General features: G+C 43.0%; 1 protein-coding gene across 1 annotated transcript in view; it reads left to right on the top strand.

Moving 5' to 3' along the window:
- The window catches only part of LOC127533536 (NACHT, LRR and PYD domains-containing protein 12-like), a gene marked incomplete at its 5' end in the record, with an annotated part of 28442 nt that extends 10989 nt beyond the window's left edge, over positions 1-17453 (top strand). Inside the window, 5 exon segments of the mRNA XM_051946750.1 lie at positions 11972-12145; positions 14240-14413; positions 14584-14757; positions 15138-15184; positions 15335-17453. Coding sequence (XP_051802710.1) covers positions 11972-12145; positions 14240-14413; positions 14584-14757; positions 15138-15184; positions 15335-15864 — 1099 coding nt within the window.
- Positions 17454-17959: the final 506 nt, after the last annotated feature.

The raw sequence follows: 17959 nt of genomic DNA, 5'->3' as shown, positions 1-17959 counted from the left end.
AATGTTTCAAGGGTCTGCAATCATTCTAACTGTCAGAAATCCAATATGGCTGATATAAGTGATGAAAAAGTGATAAAAGTCGTCATATTGCGACAATAATTACATTATTAGTAGTTACTAAATAAATTGCAATATATGTTAATTAATGTGGTCTTCAGAGTGAAGAGGAAAAATATATTTCAAAGCAAAAAATTTTTGTTTCTTGTTACTGAATGTCCCCAGAGTACCGTACGTGGCACCGTACTTACCCAGATACAGATGCGGAGATTGGATGCCTGCAGTCTGAGTAGCCAGCTCGCGCTGCACACACGCTAACATTGAATCAGAGATTCTTCTACAGCTGTTGATCTGTTCTTTGTTGATATACCTTTATATATGCGGATGAATTAATTGTTTAATTGGATATTGCGCCAGTAAGCAATTGCTGAATTGAAAGTCATTGGCTTGTTCGGTTTTGAAGTGGGTTTGGTAGTGATTCCATCGAGTTTGGTTGTTTTTCCTGGTTCTGTCGTACAACAGGCATTGGTGATGATGGTTGATGATTTTTCTTGTGATTGATTTGCTTTGTATTTAATTTGCTTGTTCTTATATTGTGGTCAGTTGGTCTCATTTCCATTTGTTGTAAACTATTTCATCATTAAACAATTTCCTTTGAAACTGTAATAATGTCAAAGCGCTGTTTATTCGAGCCTTGCTTTGGGAAAAAGACAGAATGGAAAACATGGAGTTGTTGGCATAAAAACAATCATTAAACGGAGTCGGGAGAGAGAAGATGCCATCCATGTTAAGCTTGAAGAGATTCTTGCGTCAGATAGTGATACGGCTCATGTGTCCTGTCACAAGTCATGCTACAGCTCATACACCTCTGTGACAAGGAACACGTTGGACACTAAAAAAAGAAAAGCCAGTGGTTTGGAACCAGGTGTTGAATCTCCACAACGCCTTTGTCGTCCTCACACATCAGACTTTGTATTCAAATGTGACTGCTTGTTTTGTGGTGATATTTGTCTTCCAAAAGATCCAAAGAATCCTAAATGATGGGTTCATGTAACTCAGTGTGAGACTGAAAAAGGCCTACATTCAAGGAAGTCATACTTGATATTTGTGATCAACGACAAGATGATTGGTCTAGGATGGTCGAGGTTAGGGTCAATGGAGCTCAAAGTAACCTTCCCGCCGCTGACGCGCAGTATCACACTCAATGTTACAATAAATTCAGAAAGGTTCCCACTGACTCAACCAAGTCTGAATTCTGTAAACCTTGTGTTGACGATTGTATGCGGTCAGTCATCAATCCTTTGATGCAAGAAGAGAATGATACAGAGTATAATGAACAGGAGCAGACTGGAGACGACAAACTCGATTTCAGAGAATATAGTGAAGTGGAAGACATATAGACTTTTTGAAGTATTACCTGTGAAATAAATAAATAAAAAATAAGAAAAAAAACATTGTTATTACATCATGGTTCATTTTACAAGCAAATGTATGCTTTTGTGTTCATTGATGTTGTGTTCTTGTTCTTTACAATTATCACTTTTATGTATGAGGAGACCATAAAGTTGATTTCAGATTATAAATATCATGATAGGAGTTTGAAATACTGTTGAATGTGTTCTTCTGGATTGAATACATTACTTTACACTTAAAAAGTGTTCCTTACATTGAAGGTAGTGTCTACAGATACGGACCCGTACGCGAGTCTCGCGAGTCAAGAAGCTGCTAACCACTGCAAACTGTTGAAAGGTAAGCAAAGGTTAGGGTTAGTGTTAGGGTCAGGTTTAGGGTCCGTACCTGTAGTACCGATGCTACGGGTCCGTACCTCCAGCGTCTACCGGCAGTCACGTGACCAGATCTCGCGTATCTGATTGGCAAATGGAAAGTATGGGTCCGTACCTCTAGCAACTACCTTCATTGAAATGGTCGCTAATTTGTGCCGATTTTTAGCTTTTTGTCATCATTAATGACAGTCATATTGGATTTTTGATAGTCAGGAAGGTGAGAGACCATTGAAACCATGTTAGATGGATTCCTTAGGGTCGAAAACATAGATATAGACACCTCAATGAAGTCTCTAGGTTGATTACTTTGGAAGCTATACTCGATTTTGTGATTTGACCTAATCCGTATGCAAATTAGGCGAATTATGCAAAATGCTAAACATATGCAAATTAGCATCCGGCAGTTTCTGGACCCCTGTGACCTATATAACACATTTCTACCATAAAACCTTACTGTACTCGACATTTCCAGGTTCACCCTGTTGGCTAGTAAACTATTGGGTCTTTTGCAGACTCCAACAGGTTTTCTTCCAGAATGCTCCTGTATTTGGCTCCATTCATCTTCCCATCAATTGTAACCATCTTCCCTGTCCCTGCTGAAGAAAAGCAGGCCCAAACCATGAGGCTGCCACCACCATGTTTGACAGTGGGGATGGTGTGTTCAGGGTGATGAGCTGTGTTGCTTTTACGCCAAACATATCGTTTTGCATTGTGGCCAAAAAGTTGGATTTTGGTTTCATTTGACCAGAGCACCTTCTTCCACATGTTTGGTGTGTCTCCCAGGTGGCTTGTGGCAAACTTCAAACCAGACTTTTTATGGATATCTTTGAGAAATGGCTTTCTTCTTGCCACTCTTCCATAAAGGCCAGATTTGTGCAGTGTACAACTGATTGTTGTCCTATGGACAGACTCTCCCACCTCAGCTGTAGCTCTCTGCAGTTCATCCAGAGTGATCATGGGCCTCTTGGCTGCATCTCTGATCAGTCTTCTCCTTGTTCCAGGTGAAAGTTTAGAGGGACGGCCGGGTCTTGGTAGATTTGCAGTGGTCTGATACTCCTTCCATTTCAGTATGATTGCTTGCACAGTGCTCCTTGAGATGTTTAAAGCTTGGGAAATCTTTTTGTATCCAAATCCGGCTTTAAACTTCTCCACAACAGTATCTGGGACCTGCCTGGTGTGTTCCTTGGTCTTCATGATGCTCTCTGCACTTTAAACAGAACCCTGAGACTATCACAGAGCAGGTGCATTTATACGGAGACTTGATTACACACAGGTGGGTTCTATTTATCATCATCAGTCATTTAGGACAACATTGGATCATTCAGAGACTCTCACTGAACTTCTGGAGTGAGTTTGCTGCACTGAAAGTAAAGGGGCCGAATAATATTGCACACCCCACTTTTCAGTTTTTTATTTGTTAAAAAAGTATAAAATATCCAATAAATTTCATTCCACTTCACGACTGTGTCCCACTTGTTGTTGATTCTTGACAAAAAATTAATATTTTATATCTTTATGTTTGAAGGCTGAAATGTGGCGAAAGGTTGAAAAGTTCAAGGGGGCCGAATACTTTCGCAAGGCACTGTATCTGCTCCTTTGTGCAAGGAGGACCAGGATGAGCACTGCAATAGCTCTACAAAATGACCTCCAGCAGACCACTGGTGTGAATGTCTCTGATCAAACAATCAGAAAGAGATGTAATGAGAGTGGTCTGAGGGCCCAGCGTCCTCTAGTGCCCGCTGTGCTCGCTGACTGGCACCGTGGAGCTTGGCTGGCATTTACCATAAAACACAGGAATTTGCAAGTCCACCACTGGTGCCCTGTGCTTTTCACAGATGAGAGCAGGTTCACCCTGAGCGCATGTGACAGACATGAAAGGGTCTGGAGAAGCCGTGGAGAATGTTATGCTGCCTGTAACATTGTTCAGCTTGACCGGTTTGGTGGTGGGTCAGTGATGGTGTGGGGAGGCATATCCATGGAGGGACGCACAGACCTCTACAGGCTGGACAATGGCATTCTGACTGCCTTTAGGTATCAGGATGAAATCCTTTGACCCATTGTCAGACCCTACATTGGTGCAGTGGTCCTGGATTCCTTCTGGTGCACGACAATGGCCAGTCTTATGTGGTAAGAGAACTCATGCAGTTCCTGGAGGATGAAGGAACTGATACCATTAGCTGGCCCCCATGCTCACCTGACCTGAATCCAATAGAACACCTTTGGAACATTATGTTTTGTTCCATCCGACACCATCAGGTTGCTCCTCAGACTGTCCAGGAGCTCAGTGATGCCCTGGTCCAGTTCTGGTAGGAGATACCCCAGGACACCATCTGTCGTCTCATTCGGAGCTTGTCCCGGCATCGTCAGTCATACATACAAGCACATGGAGGCCATACAAACTACTGAATACTGTAGTGTTCTCAGCAAAGCGTAAAAACTTTGATTAAACACCAAGTTAAACTTCGGTCAATGAAGACAGAGTCGTGGTGGCGCTGACCGTTTACTCCCAAATCTTCAATAACACGAGGTGAAAACTGTGGCAAAAAACATACAAAATACATAATTAATATGTACGCGTATTGTACATGTTACACGTATGACAACTTCAACTGTGACCTGGTGTCACTATACAGGCACTAGCAACAGAAATGATCATTGTCACACTCTTTCTAAACATGCAGATTACATGCCACTAATGTGGTTTTCTAACACAAATAATGTAATTTTTAAACTAAATCTTACTATTTATGCTTTTTAACAACTTAATCATTCCATATGAACTTACGGCGTTGCCTGGACAATGTGTTATAGGAGATGGCTAACTCATTAGCGTATGCATAGCGTCTCTGCCGTATTCTCTGAGCAAACAGCGATCACATAAAACAGGAAAAGACCCGACGATCTAACAGGAAGTGATGTCGTTAACAGCGCGACTTTCAAAATAAAATCCTCTAAGTCAACATTTTTATGTTTTTACTGCCATTGTGAACTAAATCACATATTTATCCATTCATTTTAAAGCAATATAACACAGAAACATAAAATATGCCTGAGAGGCAACACACTCCCCGCCTGGCCTATGTGAGGCCACTATGAACTTGAGGGAATTCAAACATTAGTCCTTAGGCAAAAGCAAGACTAACTCTGCAACTGGCCTATGAAAGGTTCTTGTATCACTTTGATCAGTTGTTTTTATCTCAACTTTTCTCACATGTCCATCCTTCCCAGGAAAAGTTGCAGTGACCATGGCCATGGGCCAAGAGTTACGAACGGCCTGTTTGTCCCTGAGGAGAACCAGATCTCCTGCTTGAAGGTTTCTGCGTGGCACTGTCCATTTTGTCTTCGTTGTAAAGATGGTAGGTATTTGTGGCTCCAACGAGTCCAGAACTGGTTCGCGAGTGCTTGAACTTGTCTCCATTGTTTTGTATAGAAGTTCTTGTCCAAGAAGTCTCCAGGAGGAGGTGGAACTCCTGACTTCTGTGTAAGGAGCATTGCTGGTGAGAGGATAAAAGGCTGTTGTGGATCTGTAGACACGGGTAAGAGTGGGCGTGCATTGATGATGGCTGTGACTTCTGCCATTAGCGTTGAGAGCACCTCATGGGTTAGGCGACTCTTTTGCTGCAAAAGCATTGAATTAAGGATTCTCCTAGCCACACCAATCATGCGTTCCCATGAGCCCCCCATGTGGGAAACCTCAGGAGTTCTGAACTTCCAGCTGCATCCTTGATCACTGAGGTATTTCTGCACAGTTGTGTTCATCTCCAACTCCTTGCTAGCTCCAATAAAATTGGTGCCACAGTCAGACTGAAGTTCCCTTGCAGGACCTCTGAGTGCAAAGAAACGTCTGAGAGCGTTTATGCAACTGGAGGTGTCCATAGATTCGATTAGTTCGATGTGAACAGCTCTTGAGCTTAGACAACTGAACATGATTGCCCACCTTTTACTCTCTGCCTGTCCTCCTCTGGTGCGCCTGGTTACAATGGACCAAGGCCCGAAGACATCGAGGCCCACGTATGTGAAGGGAGGGCAAACCTTGAGACGTTCGGATGGCAAGTCAGCCATACGTTGTTCCTTCATTCTTCCACGCAGCTTTCGGCAGGTTATGCATTTGTGAAGAACTGAATTGATTAGGCGCTTAACACCCAAAATCCACAGTCCACCTCCCCTTACAGCACCTTCGGTGAGATGTCGACCCTGGTGTTTCACCTGCTCGTAGTGATGTCGCACAAGCAGTCGGAAAATGTGGCTATCTTTGGCTAGGAGTACTGGGTTCTTCACTTCATATGGAAGCTGAGAATGTTTCAGTCTGCCTCCAACACAGATAAGATTACCTTCTAAGGTTGGACTGAGCTTGTGCAGAGGGCTGCTCGTTGGTACCACTTTATCAGCTTGAAGAGCTGACAGCTCTTTTGCAAAGGACGATTTTTGTGCTGCTCTTAGGATGATCTCTTTTGCTTGAGCCATCTCATCAGCAGTACGAGACAAGTTACATCTGTGCCATCCTGTGCATTCACTGCTTTGGTTGGAACGTATGTGAGATCTTGCCATGTGGATAAGGAGGGCAACTGCTCGTTGTAGAGAAGTGAAGGTGGAAAAGCGCTGGAAATGATCAGAGGTAAGTACAGGTTCCTTCAGGTGAGTAGTGTAGGTATGTACTTGTTGACGGATCTCTGAGTCATTTTCTGGTTCAATGAGCTCAAATGTCTCACTTTGCGATACCTCTTCTGATGGTTGATGCAGGAATGAAGGTCCGGTGAACCAGGAACTCTGTGCAAGAAGAGATGCAGGTAAGGATCTCGATGCATGGTCCGCTGGGTTTTTCTCCGTGCACACATAGTGCCATTGTTCTGGTTTGGAAGATTGTCGGATACGTTGTACTCTGTTGTGTACATATGTGTAGAAGCGTTTTGTCACGTTATAAATGTACCCGAGCACCACCTTGCTGTCAGTGAAGAACCTGATAGCATCCAATTTCAGGTCTAGCTCTTCTTGTATGAGATCCGCCATCTCTACTGCGAGGACAGCGGCACAGAGCTCAAGCCTTGGGATTGTGGGTTCAGACCGAGGTGCTAATTTGGCTTTGCCCATAACAAGTCCTACTTCAGTTCTCCCATCCTCCTGAACTACTCTCAGATAAGCAACAGCTCCAATGGCTTTGGTTGAGGCATCTGAGAACACACACAATTCTGTGTGCACAACTTTGACGAGTGAGGTTGGTGTGTACGTGCGTGGCACATGAAGCTCTTTTAAGATTTGAAGGGAATCCCTCCAGGTTTCCCATTTCTTCCGTTTTTCTTCTGGGAGGGGCGAATCCCAGCTGGATACTTCTGAGGTGAGTTCCCTAAGAAGAGCCCTTCCCTGGATTGTAACAGGTGCCAACAACCCCAGGGGATCGAAAACACTGTTGACAGTGGAGAGCACTCCACGTCGGGTGAAGGGTTTGACAACAGTTGATGCGGAGAACGTGAATGTGTCTGTTCTGATCTCCCACAGCAGACCCAAGCTACGCTGCATAGGTATGGTGTCTCCGCTCAAATCCAGATCCTTGATGACTGGAACACAGTCTTCAGGTGGGAAGGCTCTGATAACTGCTGGACTGTTTGAGACAAACTTGTGTAAACGAAGGTTTGACTCAGCTAGTGAAGCCTGAGTTCGCTGGAGCAGGTCAGTTGCTTCTGCATCAGATGACAGAGACACCAAGTCATCATCTACGTAGAAGTGTCTTTCCACGAACTTCACCGTGTCAGCGCCATACTTCTGGGCACCTTCAGCAATGGCTCTTGGCAGGCCATAAGTGGCTACAGCAGGGGATGGTGAATTGCCAAATGCATGAACCCTCATGCGGTAGTCGACTACCGCCTTACTGAGGTCGTTATCCTCGTGCCACAAGAAACGAAGAAAGTTGCGGTGGTTTTCCTGCACTAGAAAACAATGAAACATCTGTTGAATGTCAGCAAGGATCGCTACTCTTTCCTTTCTGAAGCGTAAAAGGACGCCTAGAAGGGAGTTGTTCAGGTCGGGGCCTGTCAGAAGCACATCATTGAGGGAGACACCACAATATTGCGCGCTGGAATCAAAAACGACCCTGATCTGTTCGGGCTTCTGTGGGTGATAAACCCCAAATGATGGGAGATACCAGCACTCCTCATCCTCTTTCAATGGCGGTGCCACTTCTGCGTGACTGTTGGTGAAAATCTTGTCCATGAAAGCCACATATTGTTTCTCCATCTCAGGTTTCCTCTTGAATTGTCGTCGCAAACATTCAGATCGTTTGACTGCAAGTTCTTTGTTGTTTGGCAAACGCTGCCGTGTCTCTTTAAATGGCAATGGGGCAACCCAGTGGTTGGTGTTATCTCTGCAGACATTGGCGTCCATGATCTTCAGAAAAGCAACATCTTCTATTGATGGAGCAGGTTTGTTATCATGTTCTGTTTGGTCAAACACTGTGAGTCCTAGCATCTTCTCTGACACTTTTCTTGAGTTGTTAAAACTCGGTTGTGTTTCTTTAACTTGTATGAAGCTCGTACAAGGCTGAAAAATGGAATGGCGACCACCATCTAGAACATGTGCCTTGAATGTGTCAACTGTCGGCTTATGCACATTACCTAAGCACACCTCTCCTATCACCACCCAGCCTAGATCGAGACATTGTGCAAAGGGGGCGTTATGCAGCCCGTTTACCTGTTGTCTGACCTTGTGTGCTCTAAGCACATCTCTTCCGAGGAGTAGGAGTATTTCTGCTTCTGGGTCCTGTTCAGGGATGTGTTTGGCGATGTGATGAAGATGAGGCTGATTCAACACAGCACTTGGTGTCGGGATCTCAACTCGATTGTTTGGGATTTCAAGACACTCGAGGAGTGGTGGAAGGGAGATGACAACTTTGCCATCCAGTGACTCTACCTGAAACCCTTCTGCCTTTCTGCCATGAGTTTCCATAATGCCGGAGCATGTTCTGAGATGATACAGGAGTGGTTTGTCTTTAACACCAAACAGCTCAAAGAACTCTGGTCTGGCTAAGGAGCGATTGCTCTGATCGTCCAAGATTACATAAGCCTTAATGGCTTTGTGTTTTGAATGTTCAGGGAAAACCTTTGCAAGGCAGATCTTTGAGCAGGAGCGACCTCACTGACCCAGGCCACAAACCTCTGTACAGCTTGTTCTGACATTGGTTACATGAGAATCATCTTCTCCCTCCCCGCCGTTCTCTGGTGGCAGCAAAGGAGCCTTAGTGGGTTGCAGTGGTGGGCCAGGGTGCATAGCTGGGTCATGATAGCTGCTTTCACACTCTGAACACTTCACAGAAAATTTGCAGTCTCTGGCAACATGGGAAGTTGAAGAGCAACACTTGAAGCATACTCCTTTCTGTTTTAGAAGGGCCTTCCTGTCATCAATAGATTTGTTTCTGAATGTCCTGCATTTTTTGAGTGGATGGGGTTTATTGTGCAGCGGACAGTTCTTGTTAGGATCGCTGTCAGTTGTAGAGACATCTGTTTTGGGAACCGTGATAGATCTGTTGGTGTTGAAACTTTTCACAGGTGATTTTTCTTGTTTGGTGGAGTTTGCACCACTGCTTTGATGCATGAAGCTAGGGTCATTATGTTTCTTTGCCTCATGACACACAAAGTCACAAAAGAACTTAAAGGGAGGGAAGCAACCCTTGTTCTCCTCTTTGTACCACGACCCAGATGACATCCACTTCTGCTGAAGCCCATGTGGCAGCTTGTCTATGATTGGTCCAATACCTCTGGAGGTATCAAGATACGACAGCCCAGTGAGATATCCATCTTCTTTGGCTCCTTCTATCTCCAAAAGCAAATCTCCAAGTTCACGTAATTTGGCGTGTTCTTTGGCCAAAATCTTTGGAAAGCTGTCTAGCCTCTGGAACAGTGATTGCTCAATTGTCTCAGGAGCAGCGTAGCACTCGTGTAGTCTGTCCCATGCTTTGCGCAGAGCTCGATCGGCACTGTTCACATGCACCGAGCATATACGCTTCACATGTTGGCTGGACTCTTTTCCTAACCATTTGGTCATGAGGTCTAGTTCTTGTGATGCTGTGAGTTGAACTTCAGCCACTGCATTTATGAATGAAGACTGCCATGCACGGAAATTCTCTGGCTTATCATCAAACTGGTACAGTCCTGATGTTATGAGATCTCGTCTTGCTAAATATTGTGCCAGAGAATTGGAAGGCGGTGGTGTACAAGATGGATGCGTGTGTTGTGGTGTATGTGACTGAGCATGTATGTGTAGTTGAGAGTCTGCCCTTTTAATATTGTTCTTTGACTCAACTCTGTTCAGCTGATATGGGTTTGGTGCAGGTAAGTATGCTTCATTGTCTACTTCAGGTTTGGGCTTGAGATTAGCAGTTTGGAATTCTGCTGCACTTGCAGGTGGATGCCATGTTCTGAAGCTGTCCTGTGATTCCGCATGGTCTGGAGGTTTAACAGGTGGGACTGGTGTTGGTGGAAAAGTAGGATGATTCTGTTCAATTTGAGAGTGAACATATTCATCAGTACGTTGCAGTTTAAACCTCTCATCTGACTCAGCCGTTTCATTTTCCAGTATGCCGTGCATTTCTACTACCTCTTCCAACACTTGTGCTTCTGCGACAGCTGCTTCAGCTTCACGCTTTAGTGTTAATACTTCCAGCTCTGTATCGAGTCTAGCCGATTCCAATTCGTTTTGAGCATCTCTTGTCTTCCTTTCTGCTTCTCTAGCAGCCTTTTCCATTTTTAACTTAGCCTCCTGGCTAGCATATGCAGCTCTCACCCTAGCGGCTTCTGCTTTAGCTCTGGCACGAGCTGCGCTTGCAGATGATGCCGAGGTTGCATTGCTTTTAGCGCTTGCCACAGACGACCTGTTGCTGGCTGCCATGTTGAAACATTGAGTGCCGCCTTTTCACTGTAGTGTTCTCAGCAAAGTGTAAAAACTCTGATTAAACACCAAGCTAAACTTCGGTCAATGAAGACAGAGTCGTGGTGGCGCTGACCGTTTACTCCCAAATCTTCAATAACACGAGGTGAAAACTGTGGCAAAAAACATACAAAATACATAATTAATATGTACACGTATTGTACATGTTACACGTATGACAACTTCAACTGTGACCTGGTGTCACTATACAGGCACTAGCAACAGAAATGATCATTGTCACACTGTTTCTAAACATGCAGATTACATGCCACTAATGTGGTTTTCTAACACAAATAATGTAATTTTTTAAACTAAATCTTACTATTTATGCTTTTTAACAACTTAATCATTCCATATGAACTTACGGCGTTGCCTGGACAATGTGTTATAGGAGATGGCTAACTCATTGGCATATGCATAGCGTCTCTGCCGTATTCTCTGAGCAAACAGCGATCACATAAAACAGGAAAAGACCCAACGATCTAACAGGAAGTGATGTCGTTAACAGCGCGACTTTCAAAATAAAATCCTCTAAGTCAACATTTTTATGTTTTTACTGCCATTGTGAACTAAATCACATATTTATCCATTCATTTTAAAGCAATATAACACAGAAACATAAAATATGCCTGAGAGGCAACACAAATACCATTTTGAGTTGCTGCCAAGGAATTTCAGAAAGATGGACTAGCCTGCCACATCAGTTTTTCACTTTGATTTTGGGATGTCTTGAATTTAGCCCTCCTGGGTGGTTGATAATTTTCATTCCCATCAAACGATGTGGCATCTTTTCATTCCTAACACATTATCCAGTCCATATCAATGCGAATATCCAGTTTGTTTTTTCCCCGTATTGAAATATGATGTATTTTCAAAGTGTTCCTTAACTTTTTTTGAGCAATATATAATGCATGACTAGTGTTTTACACATTTTTTTAACGTTACTCTGATGATACGTCAGAACAACGTTGTGAAGAGAAAGAAACAGGAAATTCAGCATCACAAAAACATCAGAAGAAGAAACACGCTCTCCACAAAATAAAAGCAGAACAGACCACAAGGGTGGCGCTGCAGGACGACAATGTCTTGTTAACACATAAAAACAATACTGGATAGGAGAATATTAATGCAGTTTATCAGACATTTACACTGCTTACTGCTGCTGTATTCTGGACATAGTGGGATGTATTTGTTGTTAAATTCACTGCTGTCTTTTCAACAGGACAGAAAATACTGTACTTAATGTTTTACTTCTTTTCTTGTCTTTGTCTCTTCAGACTGAGTGGCTGTAATCTGTCAGAGAGAAGCTGTGGAGCTCTGTCCTCAGTCCTCAGCTCCCAGTCCTCCAGTGTGACAGAGCTGGACCTGACTAACAACAACCTGCAGGATTCAGGAGTGGAGAGTCTTTCTGCTGGACTGAAGAGTCCACACTGTAAACTGGAAGCTCTCAGGTCAGGACTCATCAACCTGTTCAACTGATGACCATTAAAATGTGTTTTTATTCATGATGAACAGAACAGCTGAGGTGGGAGGTTTTCTGTGTTTCTATGACTCACATCAGTTCTGTTTCTGACCTTTAGCTCTAGTTTCTCTTAATGAGGCCTCTTCCACTACAGGAACTTAACAACCTGGAACCTGCATCACAGAACCAGAACCTTCAAGAACCTGTACAGTCTTGGTTCCAGGTTCTGTTTTAGTTTCCACTGTTTTACAAATAGAATCTTCCAGACAGACGCCAATGACAGACTTCAGGTCTGTCAGAAATGATGGAGTGAAGCAGCAGCCCTGCAGGTGAGGACAGTCATCATGACTGTTGATAAGCAGTGTCCTCATGTCCTCTGGTCTGTGGGTAAGGTCAGTCCAGTCTTCCTGCTGCTGATGGCTGAGTCCCTTCAACTGAAGTGTTGGTGAAGGATAGAACATCCATCCAACCTGTGGTGAGGTTCATGGTCTCTCTGCTCTCCCTGAAGAGGAGCTACACCCTCATAGGGACCCTATGACCTTTTTCAGATGTGAGGCTGTTCAAGGTTGTTGGTTCCTTTCAGACTGTAGGGACTGAGAGCCAATCACTGGGCAGCAGAGTGTCTCCTGAGACTGAGAGAGAATGAAGAGTCCAGCTCACTGACGCTATGAGGAGTCCAGACTTCATCAAGAGTGGAGATAAACATTTTAAACACATGAGTTTGGAGATCCTTAGTCTGGTTCCAGTGGGATTCATGTGTGAGTGAAAACCAAAGCCTGAGTCTCAACAGCACAAGAAGAAACAAGAAAAGCACTCATGGAGCGCAGTACTCCACCAACACTGTTCATTCCCCCATATGGCATTGTCAGAAATGCAGCATATTTTTTGTAGAAATGCAGCATTTTATTACTATTGTTATTACTGATGATCAGAAATGACGGCACTATAGAATGTGTCCATTAAATATAGATGTACCCACAAAGAAAATGAACTAAGCACAGACATGTGTTATGTATGTGTACGTTACGTACGGATATTGAATTGTGTGACCTACATATGTGTAAATTATTCTTACAAAGGTCTGTTGATCAGTTCATCACTTTCTGCAAGGCTTTGTTTTGATAGTGTTAAAACAACCGTTCCCTCCATATTTTTTAATGTTATGGGCTTTTATTTCTCCACCATTCCCGTGGCACAGGAAGTGTTTATCTAAGAAGCGGTGTCTTGACTTGAGGAAGAAGCTGCAGAAAAGTCTGAAAATTCACATAAGGATGGAAGGACAACTCAGAAACACCCTCACAATTTAATCAATTGTTTCTTGAATCATTTCCAATGGATAAGTCAGTAGTAGGATCACAATCATGTGACCGTCATCAGGCAGCTGATGCAGCGTTCACTTCTTGTCATGGTTACAGTGACGCCGTGCCGGCCGCTATCTTTCAGTGGGAAATCCTGAACAAATCCATGGATCCAGTCTATAAGCTGCATCACTGCCAAAATCTAATGAGGTGGTCCTTGTGTCATTTCTGACCTTCCCTGAAAGTTTCATCCCAATCCGTTGGACAACATACGCCTATCGTCACATAAACGTTCCTTGGTGGAGTAATGAAGGAACATGAACAACAAGGACTGGAGATCAGAAGATGTTTGTTCTGTAACATCAGAGAATCAAATCAGAATCAAAATAAAGGTGGACAAAGAAATGAGTGAAAAAATCCAACATTATAATCACAGTAATGAACGATACTGACCTTTATTGGATTCATTTCTTCTTGTTTGGCCTGTATTCTTCATTTAGGAAATCTAAACTGTCAGTTTGTTTTTATGAATCTGATCAAATACTTTACTTCTAATGTAGCCGCAAGGGGACACAAGCCAGTGTCTTACTGTGCCGGTCCCAAGCCCAGATAAATACAGAGGGTTGTGTCAGGAAGGGCATCCGATGTAAAACTTTGGCCAAATCAAACATGCGAATCAAATGTATGACTTCCATACATGTTGTTAAATTCACTGCTGTCTTTTCAACAGGACAGAAAATACTGTACTTAATGTTTTACTTCTTTTCTTGTCTTTGTCTCTTCAGACTGAGTGGCTGTAATCTGTCAGAGAGAAGCTGTGGAGCTCTGTCCTCAGTCCTCAGCTCCCAGTCCTCCAGTGTGACAGAGCTGGACCTGACTAACAACAACCTGCAGGATTCAGGAGTGGAGAGTCTTTCTGCTGGACTGGAGAGTCCACACTGTAAACTGGAAGCTCTCAGGTCAGGACTCACACTTTGAAAGTGAAAGAAAATGAAAGATTGACTCTTTATTTGCTTCAGATGCATCAAATCTGCAGCAAAATGTATCTGAAAGACAAAGAAGAAAACAAAGAGTGAGAAACATCCCGCCAAGTGTTGTCCATCAGGTTTGTGTTGTTTTATGTGTGCAGGCTGTCAGGCTGTCTGGTCACAGAGGAAGGCTGTGCTTCTCTGGCCTCAGCTCTGAGCTTCAAGACCTCAAATGTGAGAGAGCTGGACCTGAGCTACAACCATCCAGGAGACTCAGGAGAGAAGATGCTGAGAGCTAAAGTGGAGGATCCACACTGTAGACTGGAAACTCTCAGGTACAGACAGACAGACACTCTCAGGAAGCTTTTAGCCTACCTTAACACAAAGAGTGGAAGCAGAAGAACACTGTTAGCTCAGCTACACACCATGACTGAAGGGAAGAGGAAACTGTTAGCGTAGCTTAGCACATGGACATGACAGACAGGGAACCTTTTAGCCTAGCTCCAGGAAACATCAATGAGTAAAGCTGAATAATGAGTGTAAACTGAGCTGGAACGTGACGAGCACAGGACAGGACTTTAGAGATGCTGCATTCAGGTGTCTGTGTCTCCATGTTGGACTGGTCCTTTATCAGTGGAACAGTGTGAGAGCCATGTAACGTCCATGTGTGCTGCTGAAAGAGTCTCTGCTGCTCTGACCGTCCTCCTCCTTTCAGGGTGACGCCTGCTGGAGTCCGATGGTTGACACCAGGTCTGAGGAAGTGTAAGTGTGTTTGAATGGATTGATGGAAACAAAGCAGCACATTCAAGCATCTTCAAAGTGTCACATCTCTGAGGTCATCATCAAAGCTTTAATACTGATCACATGATCCATCAATAACTGCAGCTGTGTTGTGTTTGTTCTCTCCATCAGATTCCTGTCAACTCACAGTCGACACAAACACAGTAAACAGAAAACTCAAACTGTCTGACAACAACAGGAAGGTGACATTAGTGGAGGAGGAGGATCAGTCGTATCCTGATCATCCAGACAGGTTTGACTTCTGGCCTCAGCTGCTGTGTAGAACTGGTCTGACTGGTCGCTGTTACTGGGAGATGGAGTGGAGAGGAGGGGTTGAAATATCAGTGAGTTACAGAGGAATCAGAAGGAAAGGAGGCAGTGACTGTGTGTTTGGACGTAATGATCAGTCCTGGAGTCTGCTCTGCTCTGATGATGGTTACTCTGTCATTCACAATAACAGAAAAACATCCATCAGGTCCTCCTCAGTCTCTCACAGAGTTTCAGTTTATGTGGACGTTCCTGCTGGAACTCTGTCCTTCTACAGAGTCTCCTCTGACTCTCTGATCCTCCTCCACACCTTCAACACCACATTCACTGAAACTCTCTATCCTGGATTTGGGTTCTACTGGTTCTATTCTGGTTCCTCAGTGTTTCTGTGCTGAATTCAGTCTCCAGAGTCTCCTCCTGTCAGAGAAACAGTGTTGAACAGATCGTTGAGTCTCTCCATGACTCTGTCCCTCACAAACATGTTTTCACATTCATGGATTAAATCTAATCTTCTTCCTCTTCAAAGATGAAGTTGTGATTCTTCCAGGAGCCAAATGTGGTGTTTGCGTCTTTTTCCAGTCAAATGTTGAGAGTGAAAATCAGGATGTGGTGTTCCTCTGACGCTCACTTGAACTAAAAGCATTTGAGCTGCACAAAGTGTGAAATGAGAGAGGAAGCAGTGAATCTACAAACTGCTGACAGACTTTCACACATTATTGTCCAGAGAAAATCAGGTTTTTGTGTGCAAACAACTGTGCAAACTCTGTTTTATAATCTAATATTGTTATTGTATTCATTTGTTCCTTTTTCTTTTTAGAACAAACAGACATTTAAAATCTTTTCCTGTAAAAACATCTGATGATTATTTAGCTCACAGAGTTTTAAAACCTTCACAAAGCAAACAGAAATCACACAAACATCCAGTTAACACGACGTGTTTTCATCTGAATATTCTTTCTATTCAGACATTCTAGTTTCTTTTATGCGCTTTAGTCTTGAAGCAATGAGGACAAACCTACATTATTATTAAATCTCTCTTTTTATCCAACAGGAAATCTAAATTCTTCCACATATTTTAGACTTTCTCTGTGAAAACAAGACAAAAGAAGCTGCAGAACTACAGAAATATGAATGTAAAAGCTGAATCAGTCTGAAAACTAAACACAAAACTAATCTGCAGCGTTTAGTTCTGATAAATAATCAGTTTTTTACAGATTTCTGGTGCTTGGTGGACTGAAGGAACGGCGCCTCCTGCTGGAGTCTCAGCAACAAGAATTAAATCACATGTTCTGAAAATGAGTGAAATGATTCTTAGTTTGAACAGGAATAGAATAAAAGAGCAGGATTTCATGTTTTTTCTCAGTGTGTCGACCTCTTCTACCAACAAAAATCACATTAAAACATGAGAGAAGCAGTTTTTGTGTTTAAAATTCATAAATATTTTGAAGAGAAGGTTCTGAATAAACTGTGGTTAGAAGAAACATTTTAGCCGCTAACGTCCACGATATTAAAGATTACAAACATCTGCATCACCTGTAATGTTAACAAACACACAGATCAATATTTACATATATATTAGAGATGTTAAATATTTATCTCTATATACCGACCAGCCCCCCCCCCCCCTGCCTACCATCCTGCCCTTGGAATGAATAGTTTTGTTGAGCAGCCTTTGAACTGATCTCTGGTCTGTTCTGATGTTGGACTTGTTTGTTCCTCAGAGCTGCATCAGACTGTTCTGGACACTTTGTCTTGTCCTGTTAGTTCACTTCCTCCTGTTTCATCAGTTTCTTTGTTCAGTTTATCCAGTTTCAGGTTGTTTTTTTCTATGTTTCCTCTTTTGAACTTAGTTGTTTGTTTTTGCAGTCGCAGCAGTTTTGTTTGTTTCTGGAATGAGTTTGGTTTATTTTCTCCTCAGTCCAGTTTGAACATTTCTGTATTGATTTAGTTCCTGCTTTGTTTAATAAAGTCCTTTTGAATCCTCGCTAGTGTCCACCAGTTCTGCCCCCATGACGTCTAAATCAAAGGGTCAGAGGACGTGGTGGTGATCTGGTGATTATTAAGGATTGTTTCCACTTCACAGAGCAATGTGTTCAGACTACAGACAGACCCATATGGTTTTTTCAGGGCCGATACCGATTATTAGTCATCAAGGAGGCCGATAACTGATATTTGGAGCCGATATTCATTTGCAGTAAAAGTGAAAATATTGGCGTCAAAACTTTGATTAATACAAACTCCAACACTTAACTTGGTTTAAATGCCTTTAAGCACATGTTTATCAAACAGCTTTTTACATTTGCAGCATGTTAAAGGTTGTTTTTTATCTTAGACAACAGACATCTTGGTTTCAAAATCCTAACAAAGTGCAGGGAGCTCCCAGGCTCAGCAGCATGTCTCAGAAAGTTCAATGAAAAATTCAACAAATAAACAGCTCCCCAAAGTTTTCTACAGTAAATAAAGTTTTTCAAAATTTCAATAGAACTGAAA

Source organism: Acanthochromis polyacanthus, chromosome 4 (assembly GCF_021347895.1).
Source record: "Acanthochromis polyacanthus isolate Apoly-LR-REF ecotype Palm Island chromosome 4, KAUST_Apoly_ChrSc, whole genome shotgun sequence".
Classification (NCBI taxonomy): Eukaryota; Metazoa; Chordata; class Actinopteri; family Pomacentridae; genus Acanthochromis; species Acanthochromis polyacanthus.
The sequence above is the reverse complement of the archived record's forward strand: the minus strand, read 5'-3'. Positions and strand labels throughout refer to the sequence as shown.